Source organism: Emydura macquarii, unplaced genomic scaffold (assembly GCF_026122565.2).
Source record: "Emydura macquarii macquarii isolate MOO-44397 ecotype Brisbane River unplaced genomic scaffold, CSIRO-AGI_Emac_v2 contig_691, whole genome shotgun sequence".
Classification (NCBI taxonomy): domain Eukaryota; kingdom Metazoa; phylum Chordata; order Testudines; family Chelidae; genus Emydura; species Emydura macquarii.
In genome coordinates, this window is record NW_027130828.1 from 12,851,567 (window position 1) to 12,874,137 (window position 22,571).

The following is a 22,571-nucleotide window of genomic DNA, read 5'->3' on the forward strand; positions in this document are numbered from 1 at the left end:
AGACACTCCCTTCTAACATGATAGGTTTCCAGCAGGAGTCTGCATGGGAGTCAGTGTGTGGCTCTCTGCAACATTAACTTGACCTCCATGGCGTAGAGGGGGAGTGTGGAAGTGCAGAAGAAGCCCATGGCAGCACAGTCCTTATGTGAGCATATACAATGGTGGCTAACCGAGAGCCTCAGGAATGGATCCCTGAGCCCCACTCCTCACTTCTAGGAGCCTGTACACCATGATTCCTCCATGCTTGCCCATAAACCCCTCCCAAGAGTTGGAGGAAGGAGTATTTGCAGAGCACCTTCCCATGGGCTGCCCCTAGAAAAAGGGAGAATATCCCCAATGGTTGTAATGAAAGAACTTTCTAACAGGTAACAATTGCACTAGTTAACACAGTCTCCTTCTTTCCACCCTTGTGCCAGATGCAGTGCACAGTGATTGCTGGTTCTCAGCCTTTAATCTGCTTAATCAAGGCAAGATTGACTGGCTGCGATATCACATACCAGACCAGGAAGGACTGCGCTGAGAGTCTGACCTCATCAAAAATGTCTGCCCAATAACATGGAGATGATGCCAAAGTAATTACTCAACCATGAAGCATTTATCAGCGCTCATTTCTGAAATGCGTTTGTCTGGCTACATAAATGCTAAATTAATTTCTCAACATGTCATCTTGATTCAGTGCTCTCCCCCCATGCCCAATATCAGGGGTGAAACTTTCAACCAATTGTCATACAGAGATCCCCAAATGAGTCACAGAAGATATAAACAGTACATAGCAGCCAGCTCCTATGCAACTGTAACCTTTCCCTCTCAATGTGCTCACTTTGTTTCCAGAAGTCAAAGAGGATAAAGCCAGGCAGCGACTTGCTTATTCTCCTTTCCCCAGATCCAGGACCCTAACTGTTCTCCGAGCAGATGGAAAATTCTGCCATCTTTTTCCTAAGCCCTTAGTGCCTGCATCAGTCTGTTTGCTGTGATTCACAGGCTGAGTGGGATTTTCCACTCCACTTTAACAACAAGCCTTCATGTTGGGTGGTGTGGGGAGAGGAGGGAGAACAAGACTAGTATGTTCACCCTCAAATTATTTTTGGAACAAGAAGCTGGAGAGGGGAGGCTAAGAGTTCACCGGAGCCCTGAGCAACCAGATACAGGTCCATCATTACAGGTACGTCATATCTTTGGAGAAGGGGTGCACAATAATTGACTCGATTTCTGCTACTAGAAAACTAATAAGCTTAAGGAGAAAAATCCACAAACACATAGGTTCTTCACCCATGGAGAAACAAAAGAAATTGCAGCAGACAGTTCTGTATACACAGGGAAGTTGTGGAGACTTCCTGACTCATTGTCAACAATTGGAGGGTGTGTGTTATTTTATATATATAAATATATATAAAAATCAAAGAGGAGTCTACAATCTCCTGGCAGCACACCACCACAACGAATTAGCAACCTTGAGAGCTCATTGGAACAAACAGATCCATCCGTGATGCCACATGCAAAATATCAAGTGACAATCAACGGCTTGGTTCCAAACCTGACATTATTACTATAGATTGGTCCCCAACTTTAAAGTTAAGCATCTGGTGTTTGCAGGATCAGGGCCACTGTTATTTGAGATGTTACTTGTAACAATAGGCAGTATATTTGCAGATAAAAATATTGTTTATGGTGTCCCTTAAATTTGTCCCCATTTTTCTATTGTAAACCCTTCTTTCAGCGAGGAAGAAGTCAGATGTAAACATTTGGTGTGTATTATTTTAAAGAGAAATGATATTTTACAATTACTCCCATAAAAATACTGATTTTTTTTTTAAAAAGTGCATTCTCGATTATTCTGTTTGTCATACCAATCCCTTGTTTGAAAATATGCACCATGTATAAAATGGCCAAGATTTTCAAAAAAGGACTAGTTATTTTGGGTACCCCAACTTGAGACACCTACCTTTTCTGAAAGCGCCCAGTGGACCAGTCCCCACAGGGAAGAAGGGGGAAATCTAGCCACTTTAAAGGTGTCAAGTTGGGCACCCAAAAATCAATACTCACTTTTAAAAATATGAACCAATAGCATTAGTTCATTATCACAGCTTTTATAGGGTACCCACTAGAGTGGTGTCTGGGTGCCTTTACAAAGTTTAAATTGAGACAACATATTAAAGCTGTGTCAAGGAGTCAAGGCACCCAACTCCCATAGCTAGGTGTCTAAACTCCCTTAAACGCTTTTGCAAATCCCAGCCTACAGGGTTTTCCAACCAATCAGCTAGACTTTAGGGTTTGATTTCAATGGGAACTCAGCATCACATAGGATCAGGCACTTAAGCAATGGGTCCCTTGATAGGCATCCCTAGGTGCTCCTGTAATAAAAAATACTATTAAGGAAGGCCTGGACACACAACTGCATCTTGCAGCTCATCCTAAAAACTGCCAAGTTCACATTTTAAAAACCAAAATATTTGTTTGGCTATTTTTTGTAATATTCAAAACAAGCGTATTTCTAAACTATGTTTGAATACATTGCACCCCACACTTTAAATGGCTAGTTTTGTAATATTACAAATGGGCTTATTAAATTATCATATACTGAGAGGGATGCACAATGCATTGGTTAAGCCTAGAACAGAAAATTCATTTATGCAGAATGGCACAAAGGGAAACACGTTAGAGATTCTAAGTGAAGACTGACACTCAACACTTTCCTGGGCTGTTGGGAGTGTAGAATGGAGAATCAGATTTCATATGGGGTTCTCTGTTGGTTTGTGTCTCAGCCCTTAATATACTTGCAGCAATTATGTTATCGACTTCTGCTGTTCACTTCATATCAACACTGTTTAGAGCAGAGATAGGCCCAAACCACTTTGGGGGAAGTTCAGATATGAACCTGGTGGCTCAGGCATCTCTCTAGTTTAGCAACATTTAGCACTTAAGTAGCAATTCTCATGTAAAGACCTCATAGCGCTCAAACCACATTACAGAGCTAGGTAAGCATTATCCCCTTTTTAAAAGCAGAGAAATGGAAGAGCAGAAAGGTGAAGTGACTTGCCCAAGCCAGGTTCAGCAGATCTGGGTAAAGAACCTAGGTCTCTCAACTCCTGGTTCAGGGAGTCCTATTCACTGGACCATACCATGAATATGTTATTAAAACCTTGAACTTACCAGGGGACCTCGTTCTCCTTTAGATCCAGGAAGTCCCAATAAATATGGAAATAGAGTGGGTCCAATTGGGTCAAAGACCTGAAACCCATCAACAGCAGCAGGGGTTGTGAGGTTGAAGGCTTGCATACTGATTCTGGAGGTAAGATGAACAGATCCAGGGGTTGGTTTGGTGTACAGTAGAGGAACTAGGCTACGATCTGATTTCCTGGTTGGTAGTGGCAATAGCTTGTTTGGAATGGGTCCAGTGGTCAGGTTCTCTGTGTTCTGTTTCATGGTCATGGGGTGGGTGTCTCTAGATGTATTCTCAGTCTTTGACCTCATTGGTTTTATAGTACTGGGCATTTCAGAGGGCTTGGTGGTTGGTTTTTGGTTGATATTCTTTTTGGTCTCTTGTTCCAGCTCTTTCCTGCTGGTGGAAGTGGAGTTTTGGCCAGCAGGGAGGATGTTTCTGACAGTGGGAAGAGAGTGTTTTTCTGAACTTGCACTGGAAGAGGATTGGGATATCCTGAGGGCTGCTGTAGTAGTCTGAGAGTGTGATTGGACTGGCAGCTGCACATCAATACTTGATGGAACGGTAGACAGCACAACTGTAACCTTGGCTGCTTTGGTTGCTGGCCTTGGCGACAGCAAATTATATGGGACCAAGTTGGTGGACGCTGTAGCTGGAGTTGTCAAGGTTGTTGTGACCTTGTTGAGCTTGGATGTTGGGATCACAGTGGTCAGGTTCTTCAAACCCTGTTGCAAGTGCTTAGTCTCCAGAAGTGTCGTTGGAGAGGCACTGGGATCCCTGGGCAAGAGTGGAATGAGGGGGGGCAGATTTGGCCGGTAGGTGTCCGCTTGCCTGCATTGTTTTTTCAGGTATTTACAGTAATTATGAGCTGCCTTGGCGGAAGGATAAATATCGAACTGGCAAATGGCGCCTTCAAACTGTATTGAGTGTTGGTTCATTTTCCCTAAGAGAAAAGACCCTTGTGGATCCAATGCCTCATCTTTTTTAAAATGTAAATCTGCATGTGCTCTTTGCTTCCCACAAGAAGTAAATAAAGTGACCATCTGGCCTCGGATGTCAATGGCCATGTTATGCCAGTGGCCATCATGAACGTTGTAATCAAAATATACAGAATGCTTGTGGCCTACATACACTATGACCTTCCCGGGGACTAACTGGACCCCCAGCTGCAGTTTTTTCTTTTTGCTCTTGACAGAGAATAGAAACGCATTGTTGATACGGTGGGAGCACAAGCTCAACACTAGGGCCAAGTCGGTGCCGAAGGCGGCGGGGATGATGGTACTGATAGGCGCCTCAATGCGTGCTCGCTGAGTGAAGATGACCCCTGATTTGAAAGGGATGACCCCCTGAGGAACCGAGCCTGATGAAGGCCACCCGGTCAATGGCTTCTTCCCTGCCAGGCCCAGTTTTTGAAGAATGTCCACATCTGAAAGAGAAGGGGAGAGAGCATGAGTACCTACGCAACCCCCAGAGGCTGACACAACACCCATTTGAGTCAACAGGGATCTTTCCATGGGCGGTTGATTGGACCCCAAATGCTGAGGATCATAGATTGTGCCTACCTTCCTCTCCCTCAAACTGGTTTAGACATTTAGGTCATGGATGCATCTAACTATTTCTTCTTGATTTCCTGGCTAGGGGCCCATACAGTGTCAGTTAGGAATTGCCCATAATGGACCAATCCCTTGGTCCATCTAGCCCGCTATCCTGTCTCGAAGAGCGGTTTAGTGACAGATGTTTTGAAGGAAGGTGGAAGAAACCCCAGTCACAGTAGACAGTTTGGGAGATAACCATTTTTGTACATTAGAACAAGTAAATCCATATTTAGTTTGTCTGGGACCTGCTTTCTTTCCCAGCCCACTTTCTATTTTTATGGCATTTCAATTCACTTTATAGCAGACAGAGCCACACAGAAGTTTAGGGATCAACTGTGAAGGGGATGAAAATTCTCTCTCAATTACCTCTATGCTGAGGCAATGATTTATTGTATAAGCATGTATGATTTATTAATATTGGTGTTTATCCCTGGCTAAATGAGCCCCTGGTTCCCAGGCATTCCCCTCCCATATTACTCAATAGGGATTTCCATCATCACAGCACAGATAGAATCCCCCTCCCACTGCTGAATGGAGGAGGTACAGAGCTATTCTAGAACTCACTTACGTCTTTTGGATCATTTCCCAACTCCTTTCCAATGCTAAGGGCCAAATCCTAGTTCTAGTGAAGTCAAGTGGGAGCTTTGCCACGGACTTCAAAGAGACCAGGATCTGGCCCTAAGGAAATAAACTTGCTACTTAAATCTAGGAGCTAACCTCTGGCTTCCAATTGCTAGAAGTATTTTTAGGTTCTCTTCAAAAGACATATTGTAGCGACAAGGCAGAAATATTTTGTGCTCTAGGGAGCTGCTCTACAAAGACATAACTATGTTTCCACTGTTCTGAGGATGCTGCTGCTGTTTGAAATACAAATCCAACTGCCTCATTAGAAACCGTATCAACTTGTGTTGAAAAAAATCAGATTGGGACCAAAGCCCAATGTCTGTGTGAAGCCTGATTACAGCAGACCTTTTGCAGGGGATGTATGTAGATTCTCCTACTCCATGCTCAGCCACACAGCCCAGCACACTGGCATGCCCAGCCTGTACTTACTACTACATCCCACACCAATTCCACTGAACTGGTGGGGAAGTCCTCAAAGGAGTTCTATGATGGGATGTTGTCAATTAGTGTACAACTAAAAGCAAAAAAGAGTGCTAATTTTGGCTTCTTTAAACAGCTATGAATTTATCAAGCCTTATCTTTTCCCTCCAACTTTTTCATCCTGGAGTTACCATCAAGATATGTTTTTAAAAAATAAATGGACTAAAACTTTCTGTCCCTCACCTCCGTGTAACTAATTGTAGTACCCAAGTAGCAGTGTTTTGGGGCTGAGGACAAATTTCTCTCCAAAATGAGAAGCAATATGCAGAAGGGATTCTTGAACTACCATATTCTTGAAAGTGGTGGTCACCAGAGGCTGAAATGTCTACCTTAATCCCCACTTCCCTCCCCACCAAACCAGAAAGTAGATGAGAAAAACCTCTTAGTTTACTGGCTGGCGCGGGCTTAGATCTAGTGCCCACAACCAAAGTTCAGTTGAATGAAGTCTAAGTTTCAAAGCTATTTGCCTGGAACCTCGGCTAGTGTGAATCCATGCAGCTACACTGACATCAATGGAACCACACTGATTTAAACCAGCTGATGATCTGGACCATTAGCTTTTGAATTTCTAACATCTTTATTGACACTGCATTGCCAATGTACATGGTCTCTCCTTTCCCAGTTAGCTCTAGATTTTCAAAAATACACAGGATGGACCTAACTCCATTTCCATTTGAGTCAATGGTAAAAACTCCCCCTCACTTGCCTGGAACCAGAGTTCAACTATCCCAGCCTTACATTCTGGAGTGATAATATGGATTCAAACCTCGGATGTTCATTTGCACCCTTAGCCTCACTTTATTTGGATATTTTATGTAAAGGACAGAGTCATCCCTTTACTTGTAAGGAAAGGATCTTTTTCTCTTCCAGAAATGCAGGATGCTTTGGGGAAGGCAATTCATTCCATCACAGACAGAAAGAACATTACAGAGGCAGGGATTTCACTGAGTGAAGATATAAAATGGAAGGCTTGTGTTTGTGTGTGCATGCGTGTGCACACAATGAAAGTTTGTTTTATATGGATGGCAACAGCCAAAAATATTTAAACATCCCATAACTATCCTGGGATTAAAAAGATCAATAAACCAGACTCCAAAAATGGCACGTTAAAAGTCTATTAAAAATTAAAATAAAAAAAACAGCTAAAATACAGTATTTGTTCACCCTCTTTTATGTTAACATAAAACCTGCTCTGAAAACTGCTTGACTAAGTGATTCAACCAGATGTTCACTTCCTTTGCAGGAAAGTAGAATTTGGAAAATATTACATTTTTCAAAATTGCTGGTGGCAGGGACTGCTCCGTGGGCTGTGTTTCAGCTGAGCTTCAACCAACTTTCTATTTTTCCTTCATGTTTTGGAGCCTAAGAGGCCTGGAGCCAGCTAGTCCACTTATTATTGCCTGCTGATTACATAGGAAGTTATTCAATTCCAGTCTGCACCCTGAGTAAATCATGTGGAGGAGGTGTTGCTATTTTAAGATAGAGGAGATGGCTTCCTGACAAACAGATGGTGAAGAGTTGCTCGATTTCCACAATCCAGCTGTGTAGAGAGAATTTTTTTTTAAATCATCCTCAACCAGGCAACTTCCTGGATCCTCATTTGGGTCACTAGTTACCCTAAAGGATTCTTCCCCTTCAGAAAAGTGGTAAAGAAACATAAAAATCTCTCAAGAATAGCAAGTGTTAAAATATAGTTTGTGAAATGTGAATGTAATGTGGATGTAAGGATGTAATCCAGTTCCTATTGAAATCAAATGAAAGTCTCCCACTAATTTTAATGGGAGCTTGATCAGTTTCTAAGCCTCCTGCACCTCCAAAGGAACTCTGTCTGTATCAGAGGCAGGAGTGGCATTGGGGAAGGGGGATGGGAGGGAATATGCAAAGATCAATAGAAATTAAATTGCATTGTGGTTTAGGTGGCAATGACTGGGGAATAGATAATGTGGGCATTTTTATACTGGGCACATGTATCTGCAGCTAACCTGCCTCATCTCCAGTTTAAAGCTATTAAAGTCACTGGGGAAGAATCTGGTCCAGTATCTTATTGCTGGGTGGTGGTGGGTGGACAGCACAATGAACCAGCATTAAGGCTAGCTGGGCCAATTGCATTCCTACACTACCTTGCACCAAGATCTAGGAAAAGCATAGCATACATCATGTTCTCATGCCCCATATTGTCCATGCTGGCTTACTGACGGACAATACCATCTTGGAGGAATACCATTTTGGTCTGTTTTTCCAGGTGAAAAGCGAGAGCAGCAATGAGGGAGGAGAAATTGGCTTGAATGGGGGAAAAAAGAAGGGGGCATAACTCAGAATGAATGAGAAGATGAATACCACATGACACTCCGTGCTGGGCATGAGCAGAGAGACCATGGGAGATTCAGGTACATTGGCATGCACGTTGGAGAGGGAGAGCCCATGCTTAGATGCACCGTGATTCTACTCTGCAATCAACCACCTATCATTGCTCTGGATAATGTCAGAGTTACATTGCATCATCAGCATTGCATTGTGCCAAGTGATGTAACTCAAGGAAAACAGTAGCATATGTTTTCATCTACCTGAGCTGCAGGTGGTGTCGTAGCCTTCTTTGAAGCAGGCTACATCCTCTTTGTGCCTCAGATTCCACTTCTGTAAAATGGGTATTATAATACTTACCAGCCTCCCAGGGATGCTTAACTCCTTAGCGACCAACTTCACTGGATAAAAGGCTCCAAGGGCCAGATTTTTAAAGGAATTTAGGTGCCTAAAGACGAAGATCTGCAGATAGATCTGAAAATCCCATGGAGGTGCCAATCTGCATCTTTATCCGTCTAAATACCTTTCAAAATCTGGCCTGAACTGCTGGTCTCCAAGTCTGGATAGTATATTCAGGTCAAAACTTTAACCATCAAGTTAGTACATTAAGTCTGTGCATTAGGCTCTTGATTTGATTATGTTATTTAAATGCAAGCCAAGCCCCTTGGCTAAAATTCTTTTACATATTTTTCTTTGTAGGGCAGAAAAACAAACAAATAAGTGTAATTTACCTTTGGGACTTCCCTGTGTGACTCCAAGGAAACAGGTAAAATATAGAACCGTCCAGACAAAGAGGGATCCCCTAAAAAAAAAAAAAACAGTTAAGGAAAAATCAGTTTTTTACAATTTTAAAATATTTATAATAAAAAACATTACCTATCTGGCTATTAAAAGCCAGAAAAATAAGGTTTATCCTGAATAAGGGCTCAATCATGCATTTATTGAAGTCAGTGGGGATGCGGGGATTGTTGCCACTAACTACAGTGGCTGGAGGATCAGACCCCTTACAGCACAGAAATGACTGCTTGCTTCTTATTGGGACTCCATAACCAGAATCCTTCTTGAGGGCCCAATCAAAAGCCCACTGAAGTCCATGGGAATTTTTCCACCAACTGCAACGGGCTTTTGATCAGCCTTGAATTGGGACCAGAGCACTGTTCTTACAATGTCAAGAATGTCAGACCATCAATCCTCCTACAGAAAAACCAAAGCTATGTGTTAGCTGCAGCACTGTGCAGTGTAGAATACCAGGATGCAAAGGGACATAGAATCAATTCAAAATAAGGAGAAAGTTGGATTTGACCAAAGTGTGTGTGTGGAGGGGATGAGAGGATATGCAGTAAATGCCATATAATTTACCCTTACATCTGAGTGAACAAAGTTTGAATCCTGCTGCTCTCACACTCATTTAGAACAAATTTTCAGAGAAATCCTATGTGGATTAATTTATTTTCTTCTAAAGAAAGGATACAAAGACAAGTTATAAACTATTAACGCTTTGGTATCCAGCATAGTTGGAACACTACCATTAATGCATTTCTCATTAGTTCAATGTGTAAGGAAGTCCTGCTTGCCAGTGGTAGGGAGTTAAGGGGGGTCGGGGGGGGAACCCCACAGGAGTTGCAGCATTCTAAACTATGTGGAGGCACCTCTCCGGGAGATTGTGTTTCACACCTGTGAATCTGCAGTTGGCAAAGCTTTCTGTTAGCTAACCTGTAAGTTTCTGGGTACCAGTGAATGTGATAGCAGGGGAGGAAAAGCTATACCAGAAAGGTAGCAAAAACCACCCTTCAGCGGACAAATTGCTTGATCTGTATCAAAATAATGTAAAACATAAGAAACTCCTTAGTTAAATTCACGTAGAATTATATGTAGAAATTTATGAGATTAAATTCTCTCATCTTCTACAGGAGATTTAATAGCTAGGTTGAAGTAGCAAGGTCATTAGGCAGCTAGATGAACAGAGGCAAAAATGTAAGCTACATAAAATCCTCCACCAGAGAAAGAAAAACCTTGGATCATTCACAGGTTGCTAGTACTAATTCATTTCAGTCATATCAATATTATATCCGGGGTGAGAGTGGGACAGAGACACAAAACAGACCCCTTTCATAGCCGGTGAATTAAAATAGTTGTATATTTATTTCAATATTTTCATGTACTTTTCCCCCAGCCGTTCAGGTTTCAGCTCTCACACACAAAAATCTTTGCAGAGGTATTTTATTAGGTTGGGTCTTATCCTCACCTATTGTGGAACACTGCAGCTCTTCACTTAGGTGAAGCTATACTGATTTATACCAGCTGAGGATCTGTCCTATTGACTTAAGTATAGAAGTCCATGCATGAACCCCATTGCTTGCTATATTTTAAAACTTGACTAGAAAAAGCACTGGAACAATCCCACACCATCCAGGAAATTAATTAGATGGACCCAATTTTTATTTTTCAGTCTCCATGCTCCTGATTCCAGACTTCATCTTTCTAATATATTCCCACATTACAAAGGTCCCAGGGGACCATCCAGCAGTGCAGAATAGCTAAAGCACAGTGCATTCCAGCCACACACACTTCCTCCACCATTACACTGGCCACATGCTACCCAAGAAACCTTCTCTGCACCACGGAATTCCTGATTGCTTCCTGGTCCCTTTATGCCACAGGAGTGATGTAAAAGGACCAGAACCCAGCTCAGAACCAGGGCCCTCATTTCTGTGACCCATCAAACCAACAAAAACAATGGTCTATTAGAACTCAGATGTGGCTTGGTTCTCATGTGCTGAGCATGGGCTGCAGAGACAGGACAAAGATATATAATAGCAGGAGCTTAAAAAGGTCTTTAGTCAGAGGGGGTTTCCTCACAAGGGAAAAAAGCACGTTGTTAGCTAATTCATGATAACAAACATGAGGTAAAATCCTAGTGAAGACAAGGCAATTTGTAGCTTTCCCACACTAGCAGGTTGAGTTAAAGAGAGCCTAGGGTTTACTACAACCTAACTAGTATTAAGACTGCAAACTGCCTTGTCTCCACTCATATTTTACCTTTTCTTGGATACCATGTGCTAGCAAACATGAATTAAGAGCGCTTTTTTCCTAGTAAGGACAAGGCCTGTGTGTCGGTATATAAGATGGATGATTTTATAGTGTCAACAGCCCTATGAATCAGGCCCCAATTCAGTCATCCCCCCAATGCACCAAGTTAAAGTCCATTTAAAAAAAAAGTAGGAGGCGGGGAAGGGGAAACCCCCCCAGTTTGCTTCCAGATTTGCTGTTGACCAGCACAGCCAGGGGAACAAGCTTCAGGAAAGCTCTAGCACATGATTCAGTTGCACAGACACTGACTGGGCAGTAAAAGAGATGGATGCACAGCAGAGGCTCCAGCTGGCACTGGACATGCTGCTGCTCTCCTCAGAAAGCCAATACTGTAAAAGATTGGAATGAGGACAAGTGCCAAAACACTGAAGAAAAACACTTTGGCAAAAAAATACCAGCTTAATGGAAAAAGTGAATGCTACTTCCAAATGGCAGACCTGTGTCTGATGAGGCTGTTAATTATTGCAGGTTTTTTATAACGTGAGTTCTTTTTCCGTTACAACTCTATGGTGACAGGATTGCATAAGCGATCTGAGTAGCAGTAAGACAGGAAGAGTTTTCTCCTTATATAGAGCTATCAGATCTACCTATTCCTTTATCTCTGCTCCATTACATCGCTAGTGATTTTCAGTCCCCCATAATTGTACCTCACTGGGGGAGGGGAGGAGGTGCATGCATCACAGCTAGAACAAATATCCCCAGCAAGCTCAATTAGTTCCTGAAAGCTCTCAGACACACCAGGGAAACCATAAGACCTATTTACCACATAGGCCCTACTTTCAAGACTGAGGAGGTTCCCTTCCAATCTCTGCAGAGGAATGACTTCCATTCAACACTACTGGATTTGCAGAAGGATCAAAGCCATGGTCTTCAGCCTTCACAGCCAGGCATCACTCTTCTAGTGAAGGTTAAAGATCAAACCTCTGAAAGCAACAAGTTTATGGGCCCCCAAGGCCAAGAGAGTAGTCCATCTACTCCCTCTGCAGCCTGTATAGAATCTCACTTGCTGATAATCCCCAGAGGTACAGCACACTTGCCTCAAGAGCAAAAGATAAAAACATGCTGAGAATGTTTGATGGTTATCAGTTCTTACCTTGCATTCACTGTATTTTGTAATATATAGGAATGCATTGATATAGCGATGACAAAGCCACTGCTAAAAAGTATCATCTTATCTTGGACTAGTCATTCAGGAGTGCCTTCCTCTGCACTAAGGGTAAAAAAAGGAACGTGGCTGCTGAGAACTGCACTTCGAAAAGACTAAGTGAACATTTCTAGTTATGCGGTCAGATGGTGTTTCTTAGAGATGAACACATACAGGTCCTGCTTAAGAGCCTAAATCCTAAACACAGGACTATAGCTGAGATTTTCCAAGACCCATAAGCTATTTGGATACTCAGTTCCCAATGGGAACTGAAAAAATCTCAGCCTACACGTGCAGACTTTAAACTGCACTGTAAAACAAATAAAAATGTGAACAAAAAATCAGTTTCCCCACTATACTGTAAACTCTTTGGGTCAGTGACTGTCTTTTTATTTTATGTCTGTACAGCACCTTGCACAGCAGGGCCCTAGTCCATGACTGGGGTTCATAGGTGCTACCTCAATACTTCTTCCGCTAATACTTACCTACTTAGACCCAAGCTCAAGATTCAACTGCCCTGTCAGATTTTATCATCCACAACTGAAGCAATAGCTCAATGTCCAGAGGAGTGAGTGATGCAAGGACACCCAGAACATTAAACTCTGGCCCTTAACTAATCAAAAAGCCCTTCTTCTCATCTTTAACATTTATCTATCAGAAAGTAACTGTGTTCCCTTCTCCGCCCTCAAATACTGAGAAACATGCAAGAGAAAATATGGAATCCTAAAATGTACATATGAAGGACACCTTACATTGTTCTTTGACAGAATCCTGTTCTGCAGCACTAACCCCTTATTTATTTACATAATGCCTATCACTGTAGTCCGTAGGTACTATAGCAAAATTCAGTATTCCCAAGCAAGTAACTTTTTTGAGAGAGGAGTCAAACAACATTCATTTTGATCCATCATCGATTGTCATAATAAGGGGCAGAAAGGCAGGTTTTGTGCCCATACTGGTATATTCTCATGATAACTTCAAAAGACTGGAAACTGTGGAGTTGACCTAAAAGCAGTCAATCAGCTTCAAGTGAATGAAGGGAAGACAGTTTACAGTAGCAGCCCTTAGTAGCTTTTAAGTCAAGAATAGTTAAGAAACATGCACTTCTGGAACACTAAGTACTTATCACATCCGATATTAAGATGAGAACTAAAAACTCACTGCAAGTGTATCCTGAAAGAGAGGGAAAAAAACCACATGCCCTGAGTCATCAGCTAAGATGTACGTGAATTTTGGCAGCACACTGCAGGGAATACCAAGTGAAATGGCTTGGAACGCTGTCTTTACAACATTTCTGGGTTAGAATAGTATGTTTAAGAAATACAGACAGACTCAACTTCACCCGTGGGAGATTTTGAGATGTTGTCCCACCCCATAACACATGCACGCACATACATAGCATTGTCACCAAGTTTCCCAAGGATTCTCTATCTTGACTTCGGCCAAATCTAATCTTAATTCAGGATGAAAATGCAATTGGTGTTGTGTCGATAGAGCACTCACGTAGGACTTTGGCAACATCTGTCTAACTACCATGGACCAAAAAGCTGATGCTTCCCTGAGGAGGTGGCTCCTAGCAACATCAGAGTGACTCAACAGAGCGCGATGAAAGAGAGGAGTCATTCACATGGGGTGGGACCTCAGATATTGGCAACAGCAATTCAGTAGCACACAGTATTACAAAGATGCTTTGCTTTCATAAAAGCCTAGTATAAGTCATGTAGAAGAGGGTATAGCACTAGTTCTTGGGACAACTCTAACTTAGGGCCAATTAAAATATTTTACTCTTATATAGGAGCTTTCATTGGTAGTGGAAGATACACAGTAAACAGACAATAAAAAGGAAATTTCAACCAAGATATCCCCTCTTACAATATAGGTTCTCTAGTGTCTATGTAGAGCATACACCAGACCTCATTTTCTAAGGTCATATCCAGAAGACTACAGCTGAAATGCTGAGTTGAGTCTGATGGGATTTGAACCATTGTTCCAACAGTACTATATTTCAAACCTGATACTTTAAACCATTAAGCCATCCTTCCTGACAAGCAGCTGTGGTTCCACATCCCTGAAAATAAGACAAACCTGTTTCTCTGACATTTTTGAGCCATGGATGCATTCTGTGAATTAAAGTGGAATAAACAGAGCTGGTTTTCTTTAGTGACAACATGAATAGTATTCCAAGACCAGAAAGAGATCATTGCAAATATCGAGTCTGACCTCATGTATAACACAGGCCATAGAATTTCCCCCAAATAATTCCTAGAGCAGATCTTTCAGAAAAACATCCAATTTTAATCAAGTATTGTCAGTGAGGAAGAATCCACCACAACCCTTTTAAATTGTTCCAATGGTTAATAACCCTTATGGTCAAACATTTACATCTTATTTTCAGCCTAAACTTGTCTAGTTTCAACTTCCAGCTATTGGATCATGTTATACCATTTTCTGCTAGACTGAAGAGCTCATTATTAAATATTTTCCCCATGTCAATTATAGATACATATGGACTTTAATCAAGTCACCCCTTCGCTTTCTCTTTGTTAAGCTAAATACATTGAGTTCCTTGAATCTATCACTATAAGGCACATTTTCTAATTCTTTAATCATTCACGAGGCTCTTCTCTGAATCCTCTCCAATTTTTCAACATACTTCTTGAATTGTGGGCACCAAAACTGGACACAAGATTCCAGCAGCAGTCATACCAGTGCCAAACATAGATATAAAATAACCTCTCTACTCCTACTCAAAATTACCGTTTATGCATCCCAGGATTGCATTAGCTCTTTTGGCCACAGCATCATAGTGGGAGCTTATGTTCAGCTGATTATCCACCATGACCCCCAAATCTTTTTCACAGTCACTGCTTCCCAGGACAGTCTCCCCCATCCTATAAATATGGCCTATGTTCTTTGTTTCTGGATGTATACATTTAGTCATATTAAAACCACATATTGTTTGTTTGCACCCAATTTACCAAGTGCTCCAGATTGCTCTGAATCAGCGCTCTGGACTCTTCATTATTTACTCTTCCTCCAATTTTTGTGTCACCTGCAGATTAGAAGATAATGATTTTATGTTTTCTTGCAGTAGAGCCAACAAGACCCTACTGGAAACACCTCCATTTGATGATGATTCTCCATTTACAATTACATTTTGAGATATCAGTTGGTCAGTTGTTAATTTTATATCAAATGGATTAAAAAGACACACATTTTTCTAGTTCTTTAATCAAAGTATTGTGTAGCAAGTCAACCACCTTACAGAAATCTAAGTATATTAATACTTTTATCAAACTTTTAATCTAATAAAAAAAGGTATCAAATTAGTTTGACGCGATCTATTTTCCATAAACCCATGTTGATTTGCATTAATCACACTGCCCTCTTTTAATTCTTGATTAATCAAGTCCCATATCAGCCATTCCATTATCTTGCCCAGGATTACCTAGGTCATCCTGCCTACCCTTTTTAAAAACTGGCACAATATTAGTTTTCTTCCAATCCTCTGGAACTCGCCCTGTGTGCCACGATTTATTGAAAAATCGGCATTAATGGTCCAGCAAGCTCCTCAGCACGCTTTTTTAAAACTCTTGGATGCAAGTTATTTGGACCTCCTGAGTTCAGGAAATTGTCTCTTTTTGCTTCTACAATTTATTTTGAAGTTGCTCTAATGCAGGAGGTAGGACAGATACAGATACAATTCAATTCTTTATGTGAAGCAGGTCTAAAGGTTAACCTGTGGATGATGGCGGAGATAATATCCTTATGAGATTTGCAGATGAAACCAAGCTGGAATGGCTTGCAAACACTTTGGAGAACTGAATTAAAATTCCCAATGACTTTGACAAATTTGAGAATTGGTCCAAAATCAATAAAATGAAATTAAGTAAAGACAAATGCAAAGTACTACGCTTAACAAAAAAATCAAATGCGCAAATACAAAATGGGAAATAATTGACTAGACAGTCATACTTCAAAAATAGATTTGTGGGTTATAGTGGATCACAAATTAAAGAGGAATCAACAACCTTATGCTATTGCGAAAAAGACAAATGTCATTCTGGGGTGTATTAACACAAACGTTGTATGTAAGACACAGGAGGTCATTGTTCCACTTTACCTGGCACTGGGGAGACCTCCACTGGAGCACTGTACCTGGTTTTGGGCACCACACTAAGAAAGATGTGGACAAATTAAAGAGTCCAGTGAAGAGCAACAAAACTGATAAAAATTTTAGAACACATGATGTATGAAGAAAGGTTGAAATAACTGGGTAGGTGTAGTCCAGAAAAGATTAAGAGAGAGGCATAACAGTTTTCAAACACATAAAAGATTGTTATAAAGAGGGGAGATCAATTGTTCTTCATGTCCACGGAGGGCAGGACAAGATGTAATCAGCTTAAATTGAAGCAAGGGAGATTTAGGATAAGTATTAGGAAAAACATTCTAACTTAAGGATAGTTAAACACTGAAACAGGTTACGTAGGGAGGTTGTGGAATCCCTGTCATTGGTGCTTTTTAACAACAGGTTAGACATGTCAGGAATGGTAGGTATACTTAAGCCACTAATACTTAATTCAATTATCTTCCTTTGAGTTCCTGCTGCTGGCTCTTCATTCACTGAATGAAGGACAAGACATTAGTTTGTTATTACTCAAATGCTGTTTAGACGACCAGCAACAGCATTTTACCCTTGGGCTCCTCTTTGATCAGTATCATTATCTGCCTGGTTGTTGACTTTGCTTTTGTGTGAAGTGACAACACTCAATAAGCTCATTGCTTTTGTGTTCTCAGTTATGTAACTGGAGCCCTTAAAAAAAAAAAGGTGCTAAGCATGTTCTGTCATCTAACATCTATTTTGTTCCTACAAGCATTCTTTGAGTTTGTGAATGGGGTTTGGCAAAGGTTCATAGAACTCCCATTCGTTTTTATTGTCATCTAAATAAAAGTCTGTCATTTATTTTTGCATCCCCAATACATTCAGCCCGGTGGGGGAGAAAAAGGGTGTACAGTGTCTTGTTTTGGCCTTGGACTGCGCATCTCCATTTAGATACTTCTACAACCCTTGCAGTCATAGTGTTTGAGCATCACACAACCATTATGGATAACCTCAGTAACACCCCTGTGAGATTGGGAGGTCTCCCTCCCAACCACTTCTTACACGTAGGGAATAAAGGCAGAGAGTAGATTAAGGGATTTGCCCAAGGTGACACAGCAGATCATTAGCAGAACTGGAAATTGAATCCAGATCTCTGGAACCCTAAGTCCTGTACCCTATCCATTAGGCAATGCTTCCCAGCCCTAAAATACCACACTACTTGGTATGGTATAAAAATCTACAGAGCTAGATCTTATGCTTTACTACTTGGTATGGTATAAGAATCTAAGAGCTAGATGTTATGCTTTTCTGATTGTTCCCAAATGTCCAGTGTATATGTACAACACAGGGTCAACTGGTTGTCTCTGTGTTGTTTGGTTTGTACTGTAATGCCATAATCTATTGTGACATTGCCTACACAGAGCAACTGGGGTAGTAATTTCCTGTTACATACAAGTTGGCATCCAAAATGGTCTTTCTAGATTTCCTAAAATATTGATGCATTACAGTCTGTCTTGGTGGTAGCCAGCATTGCAGATGAATGCTGTGCATCAGTCTTGAGGTATTCTTCTTTGGCATATAAAGGACCAATCAATGTGAGCAAGTACAAGGAAGCATGGTTCCATGATGCCAATGTAGAAGTGCTGAGAGGCAGAACAGGCAAGCCTCCTACATCATCATTAGTTGGCACCCGTGCCCCATGGATCCAATCAACAGATGTAGCTGCGGCTGAAGACGACCATGAAGTTTCTGTGGCCCTGACACACTCAGTCAGCAGCAGAGGGCAGAAACCTGCTCTGCAGCCTCCGAGGGCCTGTGTACATTGAAAAGACACTGCAACAAACCATTGACGATAGGACCCTAAACTCACAAAACCCGTCAAACTTCCTTATATCCACCTAGTTTTACAAACCTTGGTTGTAAGGGCTGGGATGGGGTCGTCAGCTCCCCCCAGTACATTTGACACTTAGTTCACCCTACCAGGGCAGGAACGGCTTGCTCAGTCAGTCTAGTCTCCGACTCCATCCTGCATATTCACTTCACCTTCAGAAATCACCCCCTGCTGCCAGCAACAGTTCTGGAATGGATGCATCAGGATTGCAATGCATGGATACAACTGCACCATGCAGGGATGCACCTGAATGGTTCCATTATAAACAGTGTTGCTATGTGAATGCACTAAACCAGTGGCTCATGTAGCATTTTCTATAAAAAATTGTTGTGGTATGAAGCTCACATACCTACAGGGGTTCACCGTTTGGAAATCCCTGCACTAAACCATTTTGAGGATGAGTAACTATTGAATGCAGTCAGTGTCCTGCCAAGGTGTAGATACCGGCATGCTCAAGGGGGATGTGATGCTTACTAAGGGCTTGTCTACACTTGCTGTTATGCCGGCAAAACTTTGTCGCTGAGTGGTATGAACACCCCCCTCCCGCCCCTTCCTCCTCGAGTGAGAAAAATTTTGCTGGCATACGGGCGAGTGTAGCTGCATTATATCAGCAGAAGACAGCTCTCCCGCCAACATAATAAAACCACCTAAAAGAGTGGTGGTCACCATGTCAGCAGAGAGTGTCTCCCACCAAGAGTCTGTCCACACTTGCGCTTATGCCCAGCAAAACTTATATCGCTGAGGGGGAGGGGGTGTGTGTTTCACACCGCAGAGCAACAAAGTTTTGATGGCATAACCGCAAGTGTAGACAAGGCCTCATACTAGAGGAGGTCTTAACATGTACATCCAGCTGCTAAAATGGCATATTTTAGTCTCAGCCTTCTCAGAGCAAATATCAACATAAACAGAACAAAACAAAAAGATCCGGACAACGTAAAGAATGGCAAGCAACCTCTACTGAGGAAGGAAAGAAACAGATACATGCTTATCAGCAACATTCTTGCAAGGTATTTAACTAAAGGAGACAATTATTCTGGGAGAGTCAGACATCTAAATAAACTGGTGTAAGAAGTGTACTCAGCAAGCTACCATGCTGTACTCTCCTACCTCAATTCCGAGTTCTTGCTGTATTAACTGTTTCCTCGGCAGGATTTGGACAGTCCTTGGGATTTCTAGCCTCTCTCTGCCCTCACTACAGGTACATTAATGGTGTGCTAACTGATCATGCCTAAAAGCTGGTGCTCGGTGAGGTGACCTTGCCCTGCCAAACATCTTTCTTGTCTCTGGGCCTTCTCTCTGGGCCTCCTTGTAAGCCAACTGGACTCTAGTTCCTCCTGTCAGGCTTCACTGCCCCACCCTCCCCTCCTGCTTTTCCACCTTTGGCAGCTGGATAGACCTAGGCAGGTGCTTCTCTAAAGAAAACACCCAGCATTAGCAATGTGTGATTGGGAGGAGGACGGAAGAGCCTGTGCAAAAAAGAACATTTCAATTTAATTCTCAAGTATATCAATGCACATGCACACAAGGGCTTATAAGGGACAGCTAGCTCCAACCTCCACTACAGAGAAAGCACCAATCTGTCCACACAGTTACATACAATTTAACCTATAAGGAGGCAGCCCACTCTTTAGAAATACAATCAAGTTGCAAGCTGCATGTAGTGCAAATCCAAGCTGGCTGGGCATGGCAGCAAGGGGTGGGGGTGCACAGAACGCCTCCCCCACCCCGTCCTTCTCAGACACCCCATATAAGTCTGGCTGGAAACACAAGGAGCTGTACACAATTCTTCCAAACAGCCAGAGGAAAAGAACTCCAGCACTTCAAGGGAGTATCTGTAAATCATCATCACATCCGACAGCGCAAGCCTCAGGTTAACCCTTCGTTGGGCCAGGAGGTGTGGAAAAGAGACACACAGGGTTTGTTTGAGTCTCAGTGGGAAGTAACCCCCCCCCACACACACACACACGTTTCTAAGCAAAGATCTGATCCATTTTCTAGCCCCTTACTGAGGTTTTTTTTTGGGAGTGGGGAGGGCTGAGAAAAGAGAGGAAGCTCTAGGTATAGGCTCCCCACACTTAAATGGGGGAAGGGTCTAAGGGCCCCATGCCCAGCAAGGGCTGGAAGCTGTTCCCACTAATGTTTCTGCCGGGGGAGGGGGGGAGCGTGATTAGTAATTTCTGCATTTGGTGCGGGTACATCCCTTCCCCCAAGTTTCCAAACCGGGAGCTCCCTTCCCCCATCTACCTTCTCCCCCCCTACAAGAACGGAGCATGAGGAAGCCACCCTGCACCCTCTCTCTTTGCTCCCCAGCTCCGGTCTCCCCGGCCGCTTTCCTCCCCCTCTGGGGTAACGTGGCTTCCCCTCTCCCAGCCCATTCTCTTCTGCAGCCTGGCAGTTTTCACATCGTCCCCTGGCCAGAGCAGGAATGTCTCCCCCACCCCATCCCAAGCCACCCGGGAGCGGAGCGCTCGTCTTTCCCGTGCAGGATTCTCTCTCTCTCGGCTGCCTCCCCGAGCCCCCCCATTATACGCGCGACCCCTGGCACCCCCCCCCCCCAATTGTCCTTCCTCCATCTCAGAGTCAGAGAGAGAGTTAGGAGTTTTTACTCACCCCCTGGCTGCTGCTGTTGCTGCTGCTCTGAGTCTGGAGACCGGCTCTGATTCCGGCTCCATCACGTTTAGTGCATTGTCTCTTTCGGGCAAGTTTTGCAGCGATCCATCAGAAAAAGGGGGAAAGGCTGGTTTGTGGGTGCATCCTTCCCAGGAGCTCAGCTCTCTGTCTCTCTAAGGGGCTCAGCTATGCCAAAGACACCCCCTGGCCCGCACGGCGAACTCCTTCCCTCCTTCTCTTCTGGGTCCTTTTGCTTACACAGATCTTTTAATCCCATTTAACTCCCTCACGGCAGACTCCAGTTACCTTGGGAAAAAGGAGAGAGAGGAACAAAAAGTACAAGCTAGGAAGAGAATGTGGCCCATGGTCGCTGGATTTCTTGCCTCTTTTTTTCCTCTTCCTCCTTACTATTAATATAACTTCTATGATCTCTTATTTCCAAAATCCTTGGGTTGAAAGTGTTTTTTTTTCTGAGCTGTTACTTGTTTGTTTGTTTGCGTGGTGGTTAATAATTATTTTTATTTGCAATGCAGATGTGCTTCCCAGCCCCCAGGAACTCTCCTCTGGATTTAGAGAAAAAGAAGGAAAAAGGCAGATTTTGAGAAACGAAAATTATTTAAGGATGTTTCTGCTGCCTCTCTCTACTGCCCTCCTCTGTAACACTGAAGTGAAGCACATTAAAGAGAAAAAAAAAAAAAAAAAAAAAAGCCAGAAGAGCTCAACACAAATGATCAACCAATCCCTTCCAGTGAATCCCAGGATAAAAATAAATAGAGAAACTCCATTCAAACCCCTATCTGGCCTGTAGAGGGAAATTAACAAAGGTTACATTCAAACAAACACTTCACCATCTTTCACCAGAAATGGAAAACCTAAAAAAAAAATTCTGGCAGGATTGATCCACAAATTGCCTCAACTGTTCTCACCATCTGATGGCAAAATCAAAGGTACATTAAAGATTTTCCTTTTGCGGGGGAACTTTGAAGCGGTAGTTTAGATTGTGTAGGTAACTGAGGCTGCTAAGCAAGAAAGGGACCGCTATCCCTCTTTCCTCAATGTTTTCTGCTTTTGAAGTAGGCAAGCTGATATATCAGGTGATTGAAATGCAAGGAGCTCTGGCCTCTCCACACTGTCTCACACACACCCCACTTTAACCATACTAAAGTGCACAAATACAAAGGGTGCGAAATAATGACAGACAATCTTACCTAGGATCTTTTAGAAATTAAAGATTCACAAGTCATCATTCCAAAGCTTTGTATAAACTAGAAAAGAAACTTCGGGTGAATCTGTGCATATAAAGCAGACAACTATGTGATCTCAAAGGCACTTATCTTCTCCAGCTGTATTAGATCCCCCTGCTAATTACTGCTAGCAAAGTATGAATCACTCTCCCAAACTCCCATGTATAGACCTAGATTAGAGGTACAGACATGCATTTTGTCAAGCATGTGGAACAGTTATAAAAAAAATAAAATAAATCCTGTCAGTTCAGCTTTAAAACAGGGCAAGCAAAGAATAATTTCATTTGCGGGGTGGGAGGAGGAAGAGGTTGACTGTTGGAGTCACTCTAA

The 22,571-nt window shown here is 42.5% G+C and overlaps 1 protein-coding gene across 1 annotated transcript in view; it reads right to left on the reverse strand.

Annotated features, from left to right (window-relative positions):
* Window positions 1-21,961, reverse strand: part of LOC137148917 (collagen alpha-1(XXVII) chain-like) — a 226,174-nt gene extending 204,213 nt beyond the window's left edge. Inside the window, exons 1-4 of the mRNA XM_067542144.1 lie at window positions 21,924-21,961; window positions 20,998-21,303; window positions 8,892-8,962; window positions 3,151-4,586 (exon numbers count right to left, since the gene is read on the reverse strand). Coding sequence (XP_067398245.1) covers window positions 3,151-4,586; window positions 8,892-8,962; window positions 20,998-21,059 — 1,569 coding nt within the window. The 5' untranslated portion in view covers window positions 21,060-21,303; window positions 21,924-21,961. The remainder of the gene's footprint in view (window positions 1-3,150; window positions 4,587-8,891; window positions 8,963-20,997; window positions 21,304-21,923) is intronic.
* Between the last annotated feature and the right edge of the window lie 610 nt (window positions 21,962-22,571).